The sequence below is a fragment of the Mustela putorius genome, unplaced genomic scaffold (assembly GCF_011764305.1).
Source record: "Mustela putorius furo isolate JIRA1106 unplaced genomic scaffold, ASM1176430v1.1 tig00000508_pilon_pilon_pilon, whole genome shotgun sequence".
NCBI lineage: Eukaryota > Metazoa > Chordata > Mammalia > Carnivora > Mustelidae > Mustela > Mustela putorius.
This window is the reverse complement of record NW_025421402.1, coordinates 18,628,815-18,646,357: the sequence shown is the minus strand read 5'-3', so window position 1 is coordinate 18,646,357 and position 17,543 is coordinate 18,628,815. Positions and strand designations below refer to the sequence as shown.

The following is a 17,543-nucleotide window of genomic DNA, read 5'->3' as shown; positions in this document are numbered from 1 at the left end:
TGTTCTCCCTGGAACTCGTGAGCAGATGTTGGGCCTCCTGGACTGGTCCTCCAGGTTTCTCTTCTCTCTTTTTTTCTATCTCATCTTTTGGCTTTGCTTTGTGCTGGATTGACTCAGCTGTATCTTCCCGACCTCCTGTTGAGTTTTTCATTTATATATCATGTTTCCAAGATTTTGTTTCTGTTCTCTGATTTAAAAAAAAGTTCTTGTTCTTGTTCCTATTTCATGCTTCGAATACTGACATTAGTAGAAATTCTTGTGATCTCGCTTTCCTGCGGATTATTTTGGCTTTCTGTTTCATATTAAAAGCATGTTAAAGACATCTCAGAGGTCTGGATAATCTTGAATATCTGCTCATGTTTAACATGGAGGACTAAAGGAGCAGTTAGCAGGCCCAAAACAAAGAGTTGGACTTGTCAGCTGAGCCTCACTGTAGGATGACCTTGCCGAGTCAGTTAGTTGGAGCATCTCTGTGTTAGTAACTTTATCTCTTATCTCTTGGAATTGGCAGTTTTTCCAAGGAAGTTTCTTTTAATTACCTGCCTGCAGTGTGAAGGCTTAGCTGTCAGAGCTTTGGAGCTGAACGGAAGAGGACCGAGGGCCTTTCTGTGTAGTATCATGCATTCACTTAATTTTGTGCAGTACCCTCTCCTTCAACTCCTCCTGGTACTTGCCAGGATCTAGGCACGCTCCTCCTTGCAGAGTGACTTCCTTCTGTAGTGGGGGTGGGAAGTGGCAGTGCCTCATTTATGAACAGAGAGGGGATGTTTCTGTATGGTTTTCAGATCACAGAATTTTGTTGTTATCTCCTCTTTGATTACACTAGTTTTCGGGGTTTGTACTTTTCAACAGCAACACCAAAAAATCCTTTTCTTTAAATCTTTCTCCTTTTTTTAAGATTTCATTTATTTGAGAGAGAGAGAGAGTGCGCGAGCACTAAGCGGGGAGGAGAGGGAGAAGCAGGTTCCCTTCAAGCAAGGAGCCCAATGCAGGGCTCGATCCCAGGAGCCCGGGATCATGATCTGAGCTGAAGGTGGATGCTTAACTGACTGAGCCACCCAGGTGCCCCAATCCTTTATGTTTTTTTAATGGGGATACAGGAGGGAATGAAAGTAGATGAGTATTCTTCAGGCTGCTTTGTTTATCCATACGTCTGTGGGACCTCTAATCAGTAAGCATCATGTTGAAAACAGCACAGTTAAAACTTTTTTTTTTTTTTTTAAAGATTTTATGTATTTATTTGACGAGAGAAATCACAAGTAGATGGAGAGGCACACAGACAGAGAGAGGGAAGCAGGCTCCCTGCTGAGCAGAGAGCCTGATGCGGGACTCGATCCCAGGACCCTGAGATCATGACCTGAGCCGAAGGCAGCGGCTTAACCCACTGAGCCATCCAGGGGCCCCCAGTTAACACATTTTGCTGGGTAGTAAAAATGATGTTATTCTGGTGACGGACCTTTGCGTTTCTGTTGCGGCTTTCCTCACCTCCTCCACTTCCTTCCCTTTGCCACCCTTTCTGCCCCTTGAGGTGCAGATCTCATATTTCGGGTTCATGTACCATTCAGTCAGATTACTGCTTTGTTATTTTGTAGCTCACTCTTTCTTTCCAAGCTCTGTGAATAAAATGTAAGTGAGACATCACTGAACTAAATTTAACACCATGGCTCGGTGAGGCAGTCATTAAGGACAGAGATAAAATGTTATTCTGTGGACACTCTCCCGTTCTTAGTAACTTAGCATTTTTGTTAAAGCATCTTCTGCTAAAGGACTAGAGGGGTAACTGGATTAGCTGGAACTCTTTAAGTACATGTTCCTTTGGAGAAAGAGCTTTATTTGCAGAGCATAGTGTATATGGCTGAGAAAAGGGGAGAAATGGATGAAGGGGACAGTGAGATGTGGGGTGAGTAATCATCTCAATATCCTCCTGAAAATTCTATAATCCATATTTTCTTAGCCTGGCTTTTCATATTGGTGAGAAATTAATACATAATTTTTCTGAATCATAATTAAATAAAAGTTACCTAGTTTATTACATATAATATACCGTAATACTGATAGGAGACATTTCACTAGCTTACTCTGTATTAACATAATTTTTTTTTTGGTTGTATGTAAGTGTAAATATTAGGATCTGAACTCTTTAGCCAAGGCAGAAAAGTCATGGCTTTAAGGTGTTCATTTTACAGTAATACTTGCTTACATCAACCTTCCTTTATTGCTGTAATTTTTAAAGCAATGTTAGTGTTTCAGTAGTATGTAAATATCATAGTTTCCCCCCCAAATCTCATCCCAACTCCCTTGCCTTTGCCCCTACCTAGTAAATTTAAAGTAGGTAGAGACTTCTCTCTTTGATCCCCAAAAAGGAAAGTTTTCAAATGAAAAATTTTCAAGTAAACCCCAGTAAATAAAAGGGTAGCTTTTCTGGTGGAAGTGTGTTAAGGGTTCTGGATTCTTCTCCACAGTCCCAGGCCTGTCTTTCCCCCACTTGGTGGTGTCTGCCAGGGGAACTCCTGGGACACTTCAGAGTAATTTGATCCAGAAATTTTTAGAATTGTACAATTTAGAGCTGAACAACTTAAAATCTTTTAATCCAAGATTTCTTAGATTTCACTGTTCCTGACTATCCTATGGAATGCTTGTTAAAAATAGATTTCTTTAGCCTTTACTTCAGACTATCACATTCATTGTCCTGTATGGTTAAGTGGCCTGAGAATCTGAGCTAGCCACCCAGTAAGTGATGATTGTAAATAGTCAGGTGTGAGAAACCATCTTCTCCGGCTCTTGTCAGGTGAGGAGGCTGAGCTGCAGTGACCTGGAAGAGGTTTCCCAGGCCGGCTTGTCTAGTTGTAGCTTTCTTTAAAGAAACTATATCTTCCTGGCTTAAGTACTGAACCGAGGAATCGCAAATTAAGTCTTCAATCATTTTAGCCCAGTTGAAGCTAAAAGGAGGAATCTTTAACTAGTAAGGATGATCTTTAAGCTAACTCAAGGAAGGAAGGAATGGAATGATGATCTAGAGAGAGGCTGGTCGTGATTTACTACCAACATGAACCAGAAGCCAGGAGGAGTAGCAGACACGGGGAGTTAGGGAGTTAAAGAGCTTTTCAGGCTTTTATGAGTGACCCTCTGAGTCACTGAGAATTTTCATATTATTCTTTTAAAATAACCCCAGTGGTAACAACAACAGAATAATACAAAACAAACACGGCCAAGTTCGGTTCGCGCACCCTCTATTTCCTACATCCTCCTTAGCGCCTCACTCTGTACATACGCCTCTATCTACGTTTTTCTTCCATATGCTTTATTTAGTGTCTACACACTGCTGTTTTGTGTGGTCACCATGGATCATTTTAAATTGAACAGTGAAGTGAGGAAAATACATCCGATCCAGAAGGGCATGCTATTGCTGTTTTGGAGGTGGAGTTAGGTCAGAGCACAGCGAGTAGAACCATTCATCCAGTGAATCCGCAAATGTCTGTTGATTACCTGTGTGTGCCCGGCCCTGGCTCAGTACTGGGAACACAGTGGTCCCTGTATATGTAGCTTGCAGACCAGCAGAAATGTCTTGTTTATACTATTGAGTTTGTAGAATTGCCTTATTATAGTGACCTAATAATGTTTTGCTTTTGATTGTGATGTGTTGCCTAACACTGATTAAAACTGATACTAAGATACAATACCTATATTCTTTGAAAACGGATTTTTCCAGTAATACAAAAGGACATATAACACTTACCCATAGGATTGATACATGACCCCGCAGCATGATTTTTCCTCATCTTCTAATAACAGAATTATAAGTTATTTTCAAAGGTAATATTTTGCTTTAACTAATTGGTTTCTTTTCACCTGTCAGGACTTATTCTTGAGAAGGAACTCTGAATTTTATGTAGCTTTCAATTATGATTGTTTCCTTTTTTTCCACCGGACAGTTAAATATTAGAGGAGATTTAGCAGGTAAAACAAAAAATTAGTAAATGCAGTAACAAAGAAAGCCAGTTAGTATTCCTGTGCTATCATTTATTTTATTTATGAAGTTTTAAAAATATCTGGATGTTTTAACACGAGGTTGCATTTGTTGCAGGTTATTGACCCGGTGGCGCCACGATATGTTGCATTACTGAAGAAAGATGTGGTTCCTGTGAATATCCCTGAGGCTCAGGAGGAGATGAAAGAAGTAGCCAAACACCCAAAGGTCACCCTGCACTTTCACCAATGTTATTCTCAGAAGGAGCAGGATAAGAAAAGGGAAAATGTGGCTTGGGGGCAGCTGTTGCATGGTTTTGAGATCATTTTCTATTCAATATTATTTGTCCGATTTGATACTAATTGAAGTAAATGTTTTTGTGGGTTTTTTGCTGAGGAAATTTATTTTAGTAATAATCCAAAACACTTCTCAGAACTTTTCCACTCTGTGCCTTTGTTGTTGTTGTTCTGTAGAGAGAGTATATAAGTATATAATAGAAGTTCACCTTTTCTTGGAGTCCTACTGGAAGATCATACCATAATTTAGGCTGTTGTCTTTATAGGGAAGCTGAGGTGTGTTCTCTGTTAACTAGTTATTCATTGGTACCTTTGTCTTTAAGCCCAAACATTAGACCTAGTAATATTGAATCACAGTTTTTCTTTTCTTTAAAGTAGGCTCCATGCCTAGTTTGGGGCTCGGACTCATGACCCTGAGATCAAGAGTCGTGTGCTCTACCAGTTGAGCCAGCCAGGTGCCCTTTGAGTCACAGTTTTCATTCAGAATCTATCACACTGGCATTTAGTCTGTTTTAGAGAATGTCAGTGAAGTGAGAATGAACTCTGTCCATCTGAATTCAGAATATAAATCTTAGATACAAGTAGCAGGGAGTTCCTCTTAGTTAAACCATGATTGTTGTCTTCGTTATGACTGCTTGCTTGACAGCCTTGCAGCAAAAATAGATCCTTTTATTCAAGTTTTGTGGGTTGTCTATAAATACCTTCATTGTATAATGGAGATGCATAGACTGACTCACTCATACAATAGCCTAATGTACTCATAACCTTACTCAGAACTGTTATATACACAGGCTAACTCACATATAAAATAATAGGCATCTGAGTTGGAGCCTTATATGATTGTCTTTCTACATGGCAGTGGCTATTTTTAACTTTAAAGATTTGAGTTATTTTAGGGCGACTCCTAATAAGATTTGGAAAGAGTAGATGTTTGTGATAGATTTGACTTTGCCTTTATCTTACATCTGATTGGTTCAACCAGGCGATGGTGCTCTCTGTGTATCATGTCACTGACTACAGTTAGCTTAATTGTGAAGCTTACTGAATGCTTTGAAATTTGAGTGGTGAGAAAATGTCCTAAGGCGCTTATTTGTTAAAATGGTAGTTGTGTTCAGATAGCATAGTTAATAGTTACACATAATAAAGGATAAGTTTATTATTCATTTGGAGACACTCTTTAAATGATGAGTGGTGTGCTCAGTGCGATCTGTGGAATCTTAGGTATCATTTTCCTCACTAAATCTTAGCCTGTTACCATTCTCTGAGCTCAGCAGAATGTAAGTCAATACAGCATCCTGATTTTTCTCAAATACATTGGTACATTTATTGAGTAATTACTAAATACATGCTGTGTAATATTTATTTCAAAAAATCTTAGACTTTTCTCCTTTTGAAGTCTGTTAAACAAAAACTGAGAGTTAACACACCATTCTTTTTATTCTCCAAATCTTTTTCCTTCTTTTATAATACATACTGAAAAGACAGAAAATTTATCTATCTATACAAATATGATACTCTTTTAATTTGTCATCTAAGATATGAAAGGTCCACAAATTTTCCTGCTGTGGTGACATCTGTTGTCCTGTAATGTTCTGTAGCCACTGATCAGAAGTGACTCCATTTTCTCCTTTGTTGCCAAGCACTAGTGACATTCTGAGGACTGCAAAGTAGATTCTGGTTGGAGGAACAGCAAAAACAAATGATAACTGTCTTAGCTCTGAAAACAAAGAATTTTAGGCTGGTAGTAATTGTAGGGACTTTGTCTGACTCCCATTAGCATTACTGCCATGTGGCTGGGATTCAGCATGTTTGATTAAAGAATTAAATGAATGAATATTAAATTTGCATGCTGGGTTCAATAAGTTGTTTCAGTCAACACTCTTCTTCTTTTTTCTTTTTTAATCAATCAGAATCCTGATGTTGGCTTGAAGCCAGTGTGGTACAGTCCTAAAGTTTTCATTGAAGGTGCTGATGCAGAGACCTTGTCGGAGGGGGAGATGGTTACCTTTATAAATTGGGGCAACATCAACATTACTAAAATAAATAAGTAAGAACTTTTTGTCTGTTTTTTAATAAATATGGAAGGGAATTCTTAGTTTATTCACTTATTAAAAATTACCAGATTTAGTCTCATTCATTTTCCCACCAGTAAATCTGCTCAGGGATAGAAACTGCTAATTCTGGACGCACAACAGGTTTCTTTTCCATGTGTGTCCAGTTTACTAATTGGGTATTGGGGTGTTTTGCTTGTGATACTGAAAATTACTGTGTCTAGATGTAAAAAAAAATAGTTCTCATGCTTACAGTTGTCTTGTCATCTGATTCTCATTGTACAGTTGCTGGGCAAGGGATCCTTTGGACAGATTTTGTATACATAACATTCTTTATCCTAAAATCTGTTTTAAAATTATTTTGTGATGAATACGTGCTTTCTAGTTACTACAGTGTGCTACACTTATTCTTAAGATTACATAAATGGAACATAGTATGCTAATAAAATTTATGTAAACTCTGAAATCTGAATTGTCCAGTCATTACGTATGATTTCAAGTAATTGTTAAATGTTTTAAAATATGGTACTTTATATTTTTTAATGTTTAATGCAGATGGCTTTAAAATTTGTAGATATGCTCATGTTTTTCATCAGACGAGTGTGCATCTGCTCCCTAGCAGATTTTATTTTATTCGTCTCTTAACCAGTATTTGTCTGGAACATACTAGAAGCTCAAATGTTTGGTTTGGCATTTTTCCAAAGAAGATTCCTAGCCATTTATTATAGGTACAGGACAAAATAATGCATTTATGACAGTTATGGTTTTCTCTTAACACTTTTCAATCTTATATCTAGAAGTGCAGATGGAAAAATTGTATCTCTTGATGCAAAGTTGAATTTGGAGAACAAAGACTACAAGAAAACCACGAAGATCACATGGCTTGCAGAGACTGCACGTGCCCTTCCTATTCCTGCAATCTGTGTCACCTACGAGCACTTGATCACCAAGCCGGTGCTGGGGAAAGATGAGGACTTTAAGCAGTATGTGAACAAGAACAGTAAGGTAGTCTCCTGAAAGACACCATGTTTCTTTTTCCTTGTTATATAAACTTTTTTTTAGAATTTTTAAAATTACTTTTGAGTATTTGGTTTTCAAGTAAAATGGAAAAGATCTGTAAAAGATCTGTTAAAATGAAAAGATATAAAAGAGTGCTGTTTCTGTTTTATGGAAGGTAAGAGTTGAAGCACAGCGAGGTTAAAGAACTTGCTTATGCTTAAGTGCCGTGCTGCTGTGCCTTACAGCTAGGTCTGTCTGTGCTTTCCTCACTGCCGCTCATGGTGGAATTTATGGTGGGAAACTTACTTAAGTATGCAGGGATACTAATCAAGTTGATTAAAAGGTTTCCCTAAGTTAATTCATCGGTTCATCAGTTTTAAGTTTTAAAAAAATACAATATGTAATTGTTTACTTCTTTATTGTTTCACTGTATCTGCTTAAGTAGTAAAGTTTTTAACATATCTCTTTAAATTAAGGATAGTCCGCCTTCTGGAAAAACAACTTCTATTTTAGAGTTGTTTTCAGTGCTCTGATTTCTAAGAAGTTGTATTTTGGTTTTCTGTCATCTTTATAGCATGAAGAACTAATGCTGGGGGATCCCTGCCTTAAGGATTTGAAAAAAGGAGACATTATACAACTCCAGAGAAGAGGATTCTTCATATGTGATCAGCCATATGAACCTGTTAGGTAAGTAAATGTCAATGAGCATTTAAATGAAAATGCTTAACATTCTTACAGTAGTAAGATTTTAAATATTGAATTTCTACTAAAATACTCTACCTGATAATTCTCTATTCAGTTTGATATTTGCCTTTTATATTTAATATTTCAGACCTTAAGGTAACAAGCAGTAACTCTGAAACAGCATAATAATAACAAATTATTGATTTCTAAAATTAAACCATCTTATAATTCATCTTCATGTAGTCTCAAGTATAAAGAGAAATTCCAATATATCGTTGGGTAAAAATTGTTACTATTACCTTTTTATAGTATATTTTCATTAGATGCATTATAGAATATAAATAACGTAGCAGATACTTTTAGAGGAAAATCGTCATCTCAGTAAAGCTATCAAAAATATTGAAGAGATGTACTGAATTCTTCTCTTTATATTTTCACTTGAGCTTTTACTACAAAATTTGAAGAAGTCCTATGCTTATCAGTAGCCTTGGTGGCAGTGGATTTTGCTGATTACTTTTAAAAATTGAGAAATTCTTTTAAATGTTTTACGGAAATTTTTCTGTTCACAAGCATATTAGGTGTTGTATGGAGATGCATTTGTCTTTCGGTCAAGAATGAGCACCCACTAGTGCCATTTCTGCTGGCAGGCAGAGGAGCTGAACTTTTGTCCTAGAGTTAGCCTGTTTATATCTATAAAAGATCTTAAACTGGAAGGTTATAATTAGCACTGTGAATTTTTATTTATGTATCCATTGTTTTTAAACTTCACTGAAGAGCTTCTTATTTGAATAATAAGAGAATGGACTTTTTATACTTCAAGAAGCATTAACATGATGCCAGTGACTTAATCTAGGAATTCAGTTTGAATTACTGTCACATAATTTTGTTCTAAACCTTTTTTGGCCCTCTGTTTTCTCTTTAGCCCATATAGCTGCAAAGAAGCCCCATGTGTTTTGATCTATATTCCTGATGGACATACAAAGGAAATGCCAACATCTGGGTCAAGGGAAAAGACCAAGGTAGAAACAACAAAAAATGAGGTAAACGTTGACTTCTGTGGATATGTCTCTAATCAACCATCTTTTTACCCCAGGATTTAGAATCTTTCTTCATGGTACCCACAGGCTAAGTGAAATTCTAATAGTTCTCTTTGTTAAGTTCAAAGAGATAAATGTTTCTTATGTAGTTACTTGAAGAAATAATAGATGTAAGTGGAATAAAAGAGAAATTTTATTCTTAAAAGATTGTGTTCTCAAATTTAAATATTTTAATTATTTCATTCTAAAAGTGATACACTGATTAAAAGAAAAAATAATACTTTATTTCTTTCCTGAATCTTATATTCGCCTTGGATACTACAGTGCTAACTTCCTGTTCCATAGTGATTTTCCTGTGGTGTTTGATTTTAACTTAGCAGCTGTGGAAATTTTAGTTTTACAAAGGTAGGACATCACTGAAAGGAATGTAACATGCTCTGATGTTATTGAGCCAACTTGAGCTTGTAGTACATGTAGTATTTGACAGATGTTGGACATGTTGCTGTTTACTTCAAATACTTAAAATATTTTATAGTGCCCCTGTGAATTTCCTGTGGCACCCTGGAGCACCTTGATGCATGGGTTGGGATCCCTGGGTGTTGGGTCTGCAGGGACATCTTGGCAGGTGGCTGGGAAGTAGGATTAGAAGATGTGTTAAGTGATTAGGAATCCAGAGGATGAGGGAAGGGAAGGTATAAAGTAGGACATGAGTTCAGGAAGTAGAATAAGTAATGTAGTAAGTCCTAATTTTGTGTGATTGAATAGGTAAATAAAAAATAACCTGAGCTAGGGAAGATAGAAACACGTAACTTTATTAGATACGAGTTTAAAACTCTTTTTACAATGGGAATGTCATAACTTGAGCTTTTAATTTACACACATTAAATACTGTGTGATCTCTGACAAAAGAAAATTAAAGGAAGAAAAGAATTTAAATAGAGCAGTTCTTAAACTTTTTAGTCTCAAGGCCCTGTATACTCTTTTTTTTTTTTTTTTAAGATTTTATTTATTAATTTGACAGAGATCACAAGTAGGCAGAGAGGCAGGCAGGGCATGGAGTGGGGGTAAGCAGGCTCCCCGCTGAGCAGAGAGCCAGACCTGGGGCTCTATGCCAGGATCCGGGCTGAAGACAGGTGCTTTAACCCACTGAAGCACCCAGATGCCCCAAGAGCCTGTATCCTCTTAAAAATGATTGAGGAACCTTTTTTTATATGTGGGTTATATTTATCAGTACTTGGTATACTAAGAGTTGAAACTGACAAGTTTTTAAATTAAGGATTAAGAATTAAGTTGTTGTTTTTTTTTTTTTTAAAGATTTTATTTATTTATTTGACAGAGAGAAATCACAAGTACACTGAGAGGCAGGCAGAGAGAGAGAGAGGGAAGCAGGCTCGTTGCTGAGCAGAGAGCCTGATGCGGGACTCGATCCCAGGACCCTGAGATCATGACCTGAGCCGAAGGCAGCGGCTTAACCCACTGAGCCACCCAGGCGCCCAAGAATTAAGTTTTATTTTACTTATTTATCTATCTACTTTTTAAGAGAGAGGGTGAGAGAGAAAGAAATTCACGTACACAAGCCAGGGGCAGGAGAGGGAGAGTGTCTTTAGCAGGCTCCATGCCAGGCATGGAGTCCGATGAAGGACTTGATCTCACAACCCTGAGATCGTAACCTGAGCCAAAATCAAGAGTTAAACAACTTAGACTTAAAACTTAAGCCACCCCCACACCCTTACCAATTTGTTTTAAAATGGCAATAATGAACCCAATTATATTTATATAAATATGTTTTATGAAAAATAACTATTTTTTAAAAGTTTGAGTTAGAAGAATGCTGTGGTTTTGCACTTTTAAATATCTCTTTAAGATCTGACTTAGTCGCCTCAAAAAAATTGCACTGTGTACTCATGAAAGACTGACTCAAAATGACAGATTATGTCTTAGTGGATTAGAAAATAGCTGTGGCCTTACAGACCTCCTTTGAAAGGATCTCAGAAATCCTCTGGGTTCTGTATGCCACACCTTGAGAACTGCCAGTATATGTGATGAAATAAGAGTGACGTGGGGAATGTGGCTACCGAGGCTCCTGTTGGTCCCAGTGTCCCCCAGTAAAATTTTACGTATGCTGTAAAGATGCTAGTGTAACACTGTAAGTTTCTTTATTTATTTTCAAATTTTTATTTAAATCCTAGTTAGTTAACATATAGTGTAATACTGGCTTCAGAAATTTGTGTATTCTTGAGAAACTTTGTTCTGTAAAGCAGCATACTAAGAATGACAGGGCTGGTTTATTAGGAAAAATAGGCTTGGGGCAAAACGCTAAGAACCTGTGCGTCTCCTATAGCTTCAGTCAGCTGTTGGCTGGTTGGCAGTCATCAGAGGCCTCGCTGGACATCCATGGTGGCTCACTCTCACGGGTGGCAGTTGATGCTGACTGTTGGCTAGGAAAGGGGAAATGTCGCACAAAGTAGCTACAAGTGACCTCTTTAGTGTGATAGTGTCAGGGTAGTGAAACTTCGTAGGACAACTCAGGGCTCCAGAAGTGAGTGGCTGGTAGACATGGTGGAAGCAGCATTGCCTTTTATGTTTTTGTTTTTGTTTTTTTTAGATTTTATTTATTTATTTGACAGATCACAAGCAGGCAGAGAGGCAGAGAGAGGGGGCGGGGAAGCAGGCTCTCCACCAAGTGAAGAGCCCGATGCGGGGCTCATCCCAGGACCCCGGGATCATGACCTGAGCCGAAGGCAGAGGCTTTAACCCACTGAGCCACCCAGGCGCCCCACCTTTTATGTTTTAACCTTAAAAATCTCACATAGTGTCATTTCTGCCATGCACTTGGTCCAAGCACTCATAATCTTGCCCAGATTCAAGTGGGGGGTATAGACCCCACCTCTTGATGGACAGAGTGTTAGAAAGTTTGTGGATATATTTTGGAACCTGCACAAATCCTAAGAAAAGTTCAAATGCACTTGACTAGCATTGGTGTCCAACACTGCCTGGCAGCCTTAAGCCTTACTTTGATATGTAGGTCTTTGAGGGTGTTTTCCTCTAATAGAGAGCAGTACCATCAGAGCTAGAGTCTGACTCAGTGTGGATCCCACCTCATCTTTTTTTTTTTTTTTTTAAAAGCCCAGGAGGCTAGCTCTTTGAAATTCCTTCATCTGAACTTGTACCTTCATTAGATGGCTTAATGTTATGGTAAACAGTGTTTTTAAAGTACCACCTTCACTCAAGGAAGCTGCTCCTCATTTTTTTTTTTAAGATTTTATTTATTTGAGGAAGAGAGTGCAGGCATAGGGGGTGGGGGCGCAGATAATGCAGACTTCCCGAGAGCATGAAGCCTGGCATGGGCCTTGATCCCTGAATCCTGGGATCATGAGCTGAGCTGAAGGCAGCTGCTTAACTGACTGAGCCACCTGGGTACCCCAAGGAGGACACTTCTAAAGCTTTCTCTTTTAATTGTGAGAAAGCTTTTTCCCCGTATGCTTCTTTGACATCAAACATTAACATACTGGCAGAAACCACCACAAGGTGGTGTGATTTTTCAGTGTTACCCTAATACCTTTAATAGTGTTTCCCTGTTTACTAGGCATGAATGAGTCTATTCAGGTTATCAAAAATAAGTATAGCAGAACAGAATGTATATATTTTTGATACAGAATGACTCTATTGTATTCTTGCTTTACTGAATAATATTTGCGTTTATATGTGCATATTAACATTGGTGGTTGTATATTTTAAGGAGTAATTTCGAGTATATGTGGGGTTTTTTTTAAGATTTTATTTACTTTTTTTTTTTTTTTTTAAAGATTTTATTTATTTACTTGAGAGAGAGACAGTGAGAGAGAGCATGAATGAGGAGAAGGTCAGAGAGAGAAGCAGACTCCCCATGGAGCTGGGAGTCCGATGCGGGACTCCAGGATCATGACCTGAGCCAAAGGCAGTCGTCCAACCAACTGAGCCACCCAGGCATTCCCTATTTACTTATTTTTTAATCTCTACACTCAATATGGGTTTTAAACTCATAGTTCTGAGACTAAGGGTCACATGCTCTACCAAGTGAGCTAGCAAACCTATGTGGTTTTTGTTTTTTTTTAATATTTTATTTATTTATTTGACAGAGATCACAAGTAGGCAGAGAGGCAGGTAGGCAGAGAGAGGGGGGGGGAAACAGGCTCCCTGCTGAGCAGAGAGCCCTGTGCAGGCCCAATCCCAGGACTCTGAGATCCTGACCTGAGAGGCTTAACCAACTGAGCCCCCCAGGTGTCCCCTATATGGTTTTTGACTTACATGTTTCCTTTAGAACCTAATCCCGATGTAAAATGCAACTCTGATGTGGCTTGATGTGCTCCTTAGCTATCCAGATAAAGATACCTGAAAGACAGTTCAGAGTGCTGGGTCTGGGATCGGGACAGTTCAAGTAGAGATAAAACATTCTGGAGTTAATATACATGACTCATGAATATGGGTTAAGCAGAAGACCATTAAAGAAAAAAATCATGGGGAAGGTATGATGTGAGCTGGGTTTTAAATTTGGAAGCAGTTCTGTAGGGTGGAAAGCTTTCTAGGCAGGAGGAAAGCGTGACATTGAGAATAAAAAATAGCATAGTTCCTCACTCCCAGACATCATTTTAGTTTACGTATCTCTAGGTTTATTGCATATATCTATGTATAATCATATGCCTGGAAATAAATAATTTTATACAAAATATATAATTTTATACTATGGAATTGTCCCATAGCAAGGAGTTAAAATTGTATCACAGTATTTTATGGAGGTCTTGCTTTGTCATCAATCTAGATGTTATCTCTTAAAAAATTAGTAATTCCTGAAACTTATTGATACTTTCCCCAGCATTTGTAACTAAAAGCTTTAAGCAGATTTATTACCTTTTATTTTCCCATCACACTGATGGGTTTAATAAAGTTACTTTTCTTTTATAGTTAAAACCAGAAACAGCTTATGGAACTAATTTAAGGTTTTACAGCTAGTATGTGGTGAAACAATGATTTATTCTCAGATCTTTTGGATGTGTCATAATTTCTTTAATCCATTAATGGTAAGGATTTAGCTGATTTTCAGTTTTTTATTCTGATAAAAATTCTTCAGTACATAACCATGTACCTCTATGTTTGTTTACTTCTGTCATTTTTCATTAGGATAAATTTTTAGGAATGAGATTATTTACTTAAACTTTTTAAGGGATCAAAATTAAATTTTTTTAGCATGAAATGTTGTATAACAGACAGTTTGGTACAATTTTGTGAGAGGACATTTAACATGAATTAATGTTTTTCTGCTTCTGTAGCCGAGTACTCCTCGTAAGGAAAGACCAGGTCCTTTGGATAATACCTGTGCTCCATCTGAGGATTCCTTGGTCCTTTACAACAGAGTGGCTGCTCAAGGGGATGTGGTTCGTGAATTAAAAGCCAAGAAAGCAGCAAAGGAAGATATAGATGCAGCTGTAAAACAGCTTTTGGCTTTGAAAGCTGAATATAAGGAGAAAACTGGTCAGGAATATAAACCTGGAAACCCTCCTGCAGTGGTACAGAATGTTTCCTCTGGGTCATCAAGGAGTGTTGTGGAAAGTAAATCTCTCTACGATGAAGTCGCTGCACAAGGGGAGGTGGTTCGGAAACTGAAAGCTGAAAAAGCCCCCAAGGTCAGTGTTTTGGAACCGGGCGAGACAACACTGGGAGGGAGCTCGTGAATTCAGCCAGTTTAGAGTGGCTGTAGTCTCATCTTTTAACATATACTGTTTCTAGACTGCTTGAATATTTTGGCAGAGCAGTCCATCATTACTGATACCTGCTATGTGCCAAGCTCTGAAAATACTAACACGCAGCTCCCCGTCTAGTGTGGGAGTGAGTGTCAGGGAGGAAATATGCACACTGGGATCCACGTGGTGGACTGAAATACTGTCCTGTGTGATGTGTAAATTGTTCTCAGAAGCACTTGTGGTTGTAAGTGGCAGGGAAGGAGGACTCTGTTCATAAAGGCCATTTAAAGTAGTCCTGAGATAGAGGAAGCCCTTTATGTGTGAACAAAATTCAGAGAAAGTGTAAGTGGAGATCCATGGTTCTCAGCTTCATTTTACATCAGGATTACTAGAGAGCTTGCTAAAACACGGATTTCAGGGTCCTACCTCTTGAACAACTTCTTCAGTAAGTCTGGAATATGGAGAGAATATGCATTTGCAAAAAGTTGTCCAGGAAAAGCTGGTGCTGCTGGCCCGGGGCCCAGTAAGGAAGCCAGCAGCGGCAGAGCATGAAGGCTCAAACTGTGTTCCCAGAGCAATAGTTTGTCGGGGCGCCGGGGGGCTCAGCGGGTGAAGCCTCTGCCTTCAGCCCAGGTCATGATCCCAGGGTCCTGGGATGGAGCCCCGCATCGGGGCGCTCTGCTCAGCGGGGAGCCTGCTTCCCTTCCTTTCTCTCTGCCTGCCTCTCTGCCTACTTGTGATCTCTCTCTGTCAAATAAATAAATAAAATCTTTAAAAAAAAACAAAAAAAAAAGAATAATAGGTCATCAGGACATTTTTGACCAGTGACCATTTCCAGCTCTTTGTAGGGGAACCCTCAAGTGATACGAATTTTTAACTAAAGTATACTTTTTATTCTTGTTTTAATTATGGCTTTATGCCAAACACTTAGCCACGTGGGTGGTAGCACAGAGTGTGGAACAGGATTGTTTGTTGTAAGAGACAAGAGGAATAGTTTCTGTGATAAAGGTCATATATATATATATTTTTTTTTTTTTTTAATTTTAAAATTTTATTTATTTATTTTAGAGAACGAGCACACATGGTGGGACAGAGGCAGTGGGGGAGGGAGAGGGACAAGCAGATTCCCACTGAACTCGGAGCCTAGTGTGGGGCTCAACCCCATAACCCTGAAATCATGACCTAAGCCTGGAACCAAGAGTCAGACCTTCACCATCTGAGCCACCCAGGCTTCCTGAGAATGGTCATATTTAGTAATCAAGGTGTACAGTACTGTTCAAACAGTAGTATAGTTCTAAAACGTCAACAAATGGATAATGCTGTAACTGGATATAATTCAGTCACTCATAAGCTTCCAGAAATTACAGACTCCGGACTGTGACATGAACACAGAGAGGTACGGTGAACCGTTGGACTTGACTTCAGTGACGAGGGGAGATTTGTTCTTGTCAGGGGATCTACTGTCTTTCAGCATCCTGGGCTTTGGTTGGAGAAGAATGGAGTAAGAGGTTACAATTTCCTCATCTCATTAACAAGTTGCTAGGCATCTGACTGGGAACTGTGCCCCCAGATTCTTTATTTCATGGACATTTGACCTCTGTTGAAGAGAGAGCATGCTTTGGGGGGATTTTAGGGTTTTATTCCAGAAGTTAATATTTTTCTCTCCCTTGTGAACTGTGGAGAAAGCTTTTTTCTCTTTTGTGAGCCTGTTGGAAATCCTGCAGAGCTATTATGATCTTCAAATAGCTCTGCTTCTAGGAATAAAGCCTGCAGTTTGGGATGTAAATCCTTGATATTTCCTGTCCTTTGGCAAGGTTAAGGGTATTTTTCACTCTATAGATCAGACACAAGCTATGGACCCTTTTTGAGGGGCAGGGCTTTGGTTTTTAAATTCCTTCGTTCTGAGTAGGGTACGTTGAGATTCTGTGCCGATTCTTGGTCAAGAAATTACGTGTGGCCACTAAAAACAGTGGCCGTTACACTCAGAGCGGCAGCCAGCTATACCTCCCGTCTCATTGGGTTACTGGACTGTATCCTACTTCCCTGGAATAGCATGGTCAAGCTTATGAAAAGTCAGCCCGTGGGTTAAAAAATCTACATTTCTTCGGTCATTAGGCAGCTACTTTTATTAGGTACTTTTATTACCATTCACATGGTAAATGTGATACTGAAGTGAATCTGACTTTAACCTACATTTACTGAATGCTTACAGTGTACCCTATCTGTGTTTCAGAATAGTGCTTACATTTTGTTTCTTCTCTGAATGCTAAGAGCAGTAAATAATGTTCTCTCCTGTTCTAGAGAATCAACCCAATGACTAGGAACAGAAGTATTTTTTAAACTACATCTGGCACCGTGTACTATACACTATTACTATTTTTGCATTTAATCCTCACAATAGCCATGTTCAATAATGTTCAAATAATACTTTTTTAAAAGATTTTATTTATTTATTAGAGAGCACAGAGGGAGAGTGAGGGGGAGAAGCTGACTCCCCACTGAGCATGGAGCCCAAAGTGGGGTTCGATCCCGAGACCCTGAGGTCATGACCCAAGCTGAAGGCAGACCCTTTTCTGATAAGCCACCCAGGCGCTCAGTACTTCTTTTTATATTTGTTGGTTTTAGTAACCAGTGAGAAACTGAATATGAAAGTAATTTTCTGAAGTTTACAAAACCTAGATTCCAATTTTGCAGTCAGATTCCCAAGTTGTTTCTCACTGGAGATAATGGCAGTGGGGCATTGCATTATGAACACCAGAGGGTTATGTTTTTACTAGTTTATTAACTTACTA

At 38.6% G+C, this 17,543-nt stretch overlaps 1 protein-coding gene across 1 annotated transcript in view; it reads left to right on the top strand.

Annotated features, from left to right (window-relative positions):
• The window catches only part of EPRS1 (glutamyl-prolyl-tRNA synthetase 1), a 68,629-nt gene that overhangs the window by 26,725 nt on the left and 24,361 nt on the right, over positions 1–17,543 (top strand). Inside the window, exons 13-18 of the mRNA XM_004751458.3 lie at positions 4,085–4,195; positions 6,174–6,310; positions 7,112–7,319; positions 7,888–8,000; positions 8,920–9,037; positions 14,341–14,694. Coding sequence (XP_004751515.1) covers positions 4,085–4,195; positions 6,174–6,310; positions 7,112–7,319; positions 7,888–8,000; positions 8,920–9,037; positions 14,341–14,694 — 1,041 coding nt within the window. The remainder of the gene's footprint in view (positions 1–4,084; positions 4,196–6,173; positions 6,311–7,111; positions 7,320–7,887; positions 8,001–8,919; positions 9,038–14,340; positions 14,695–17,543) is intronic.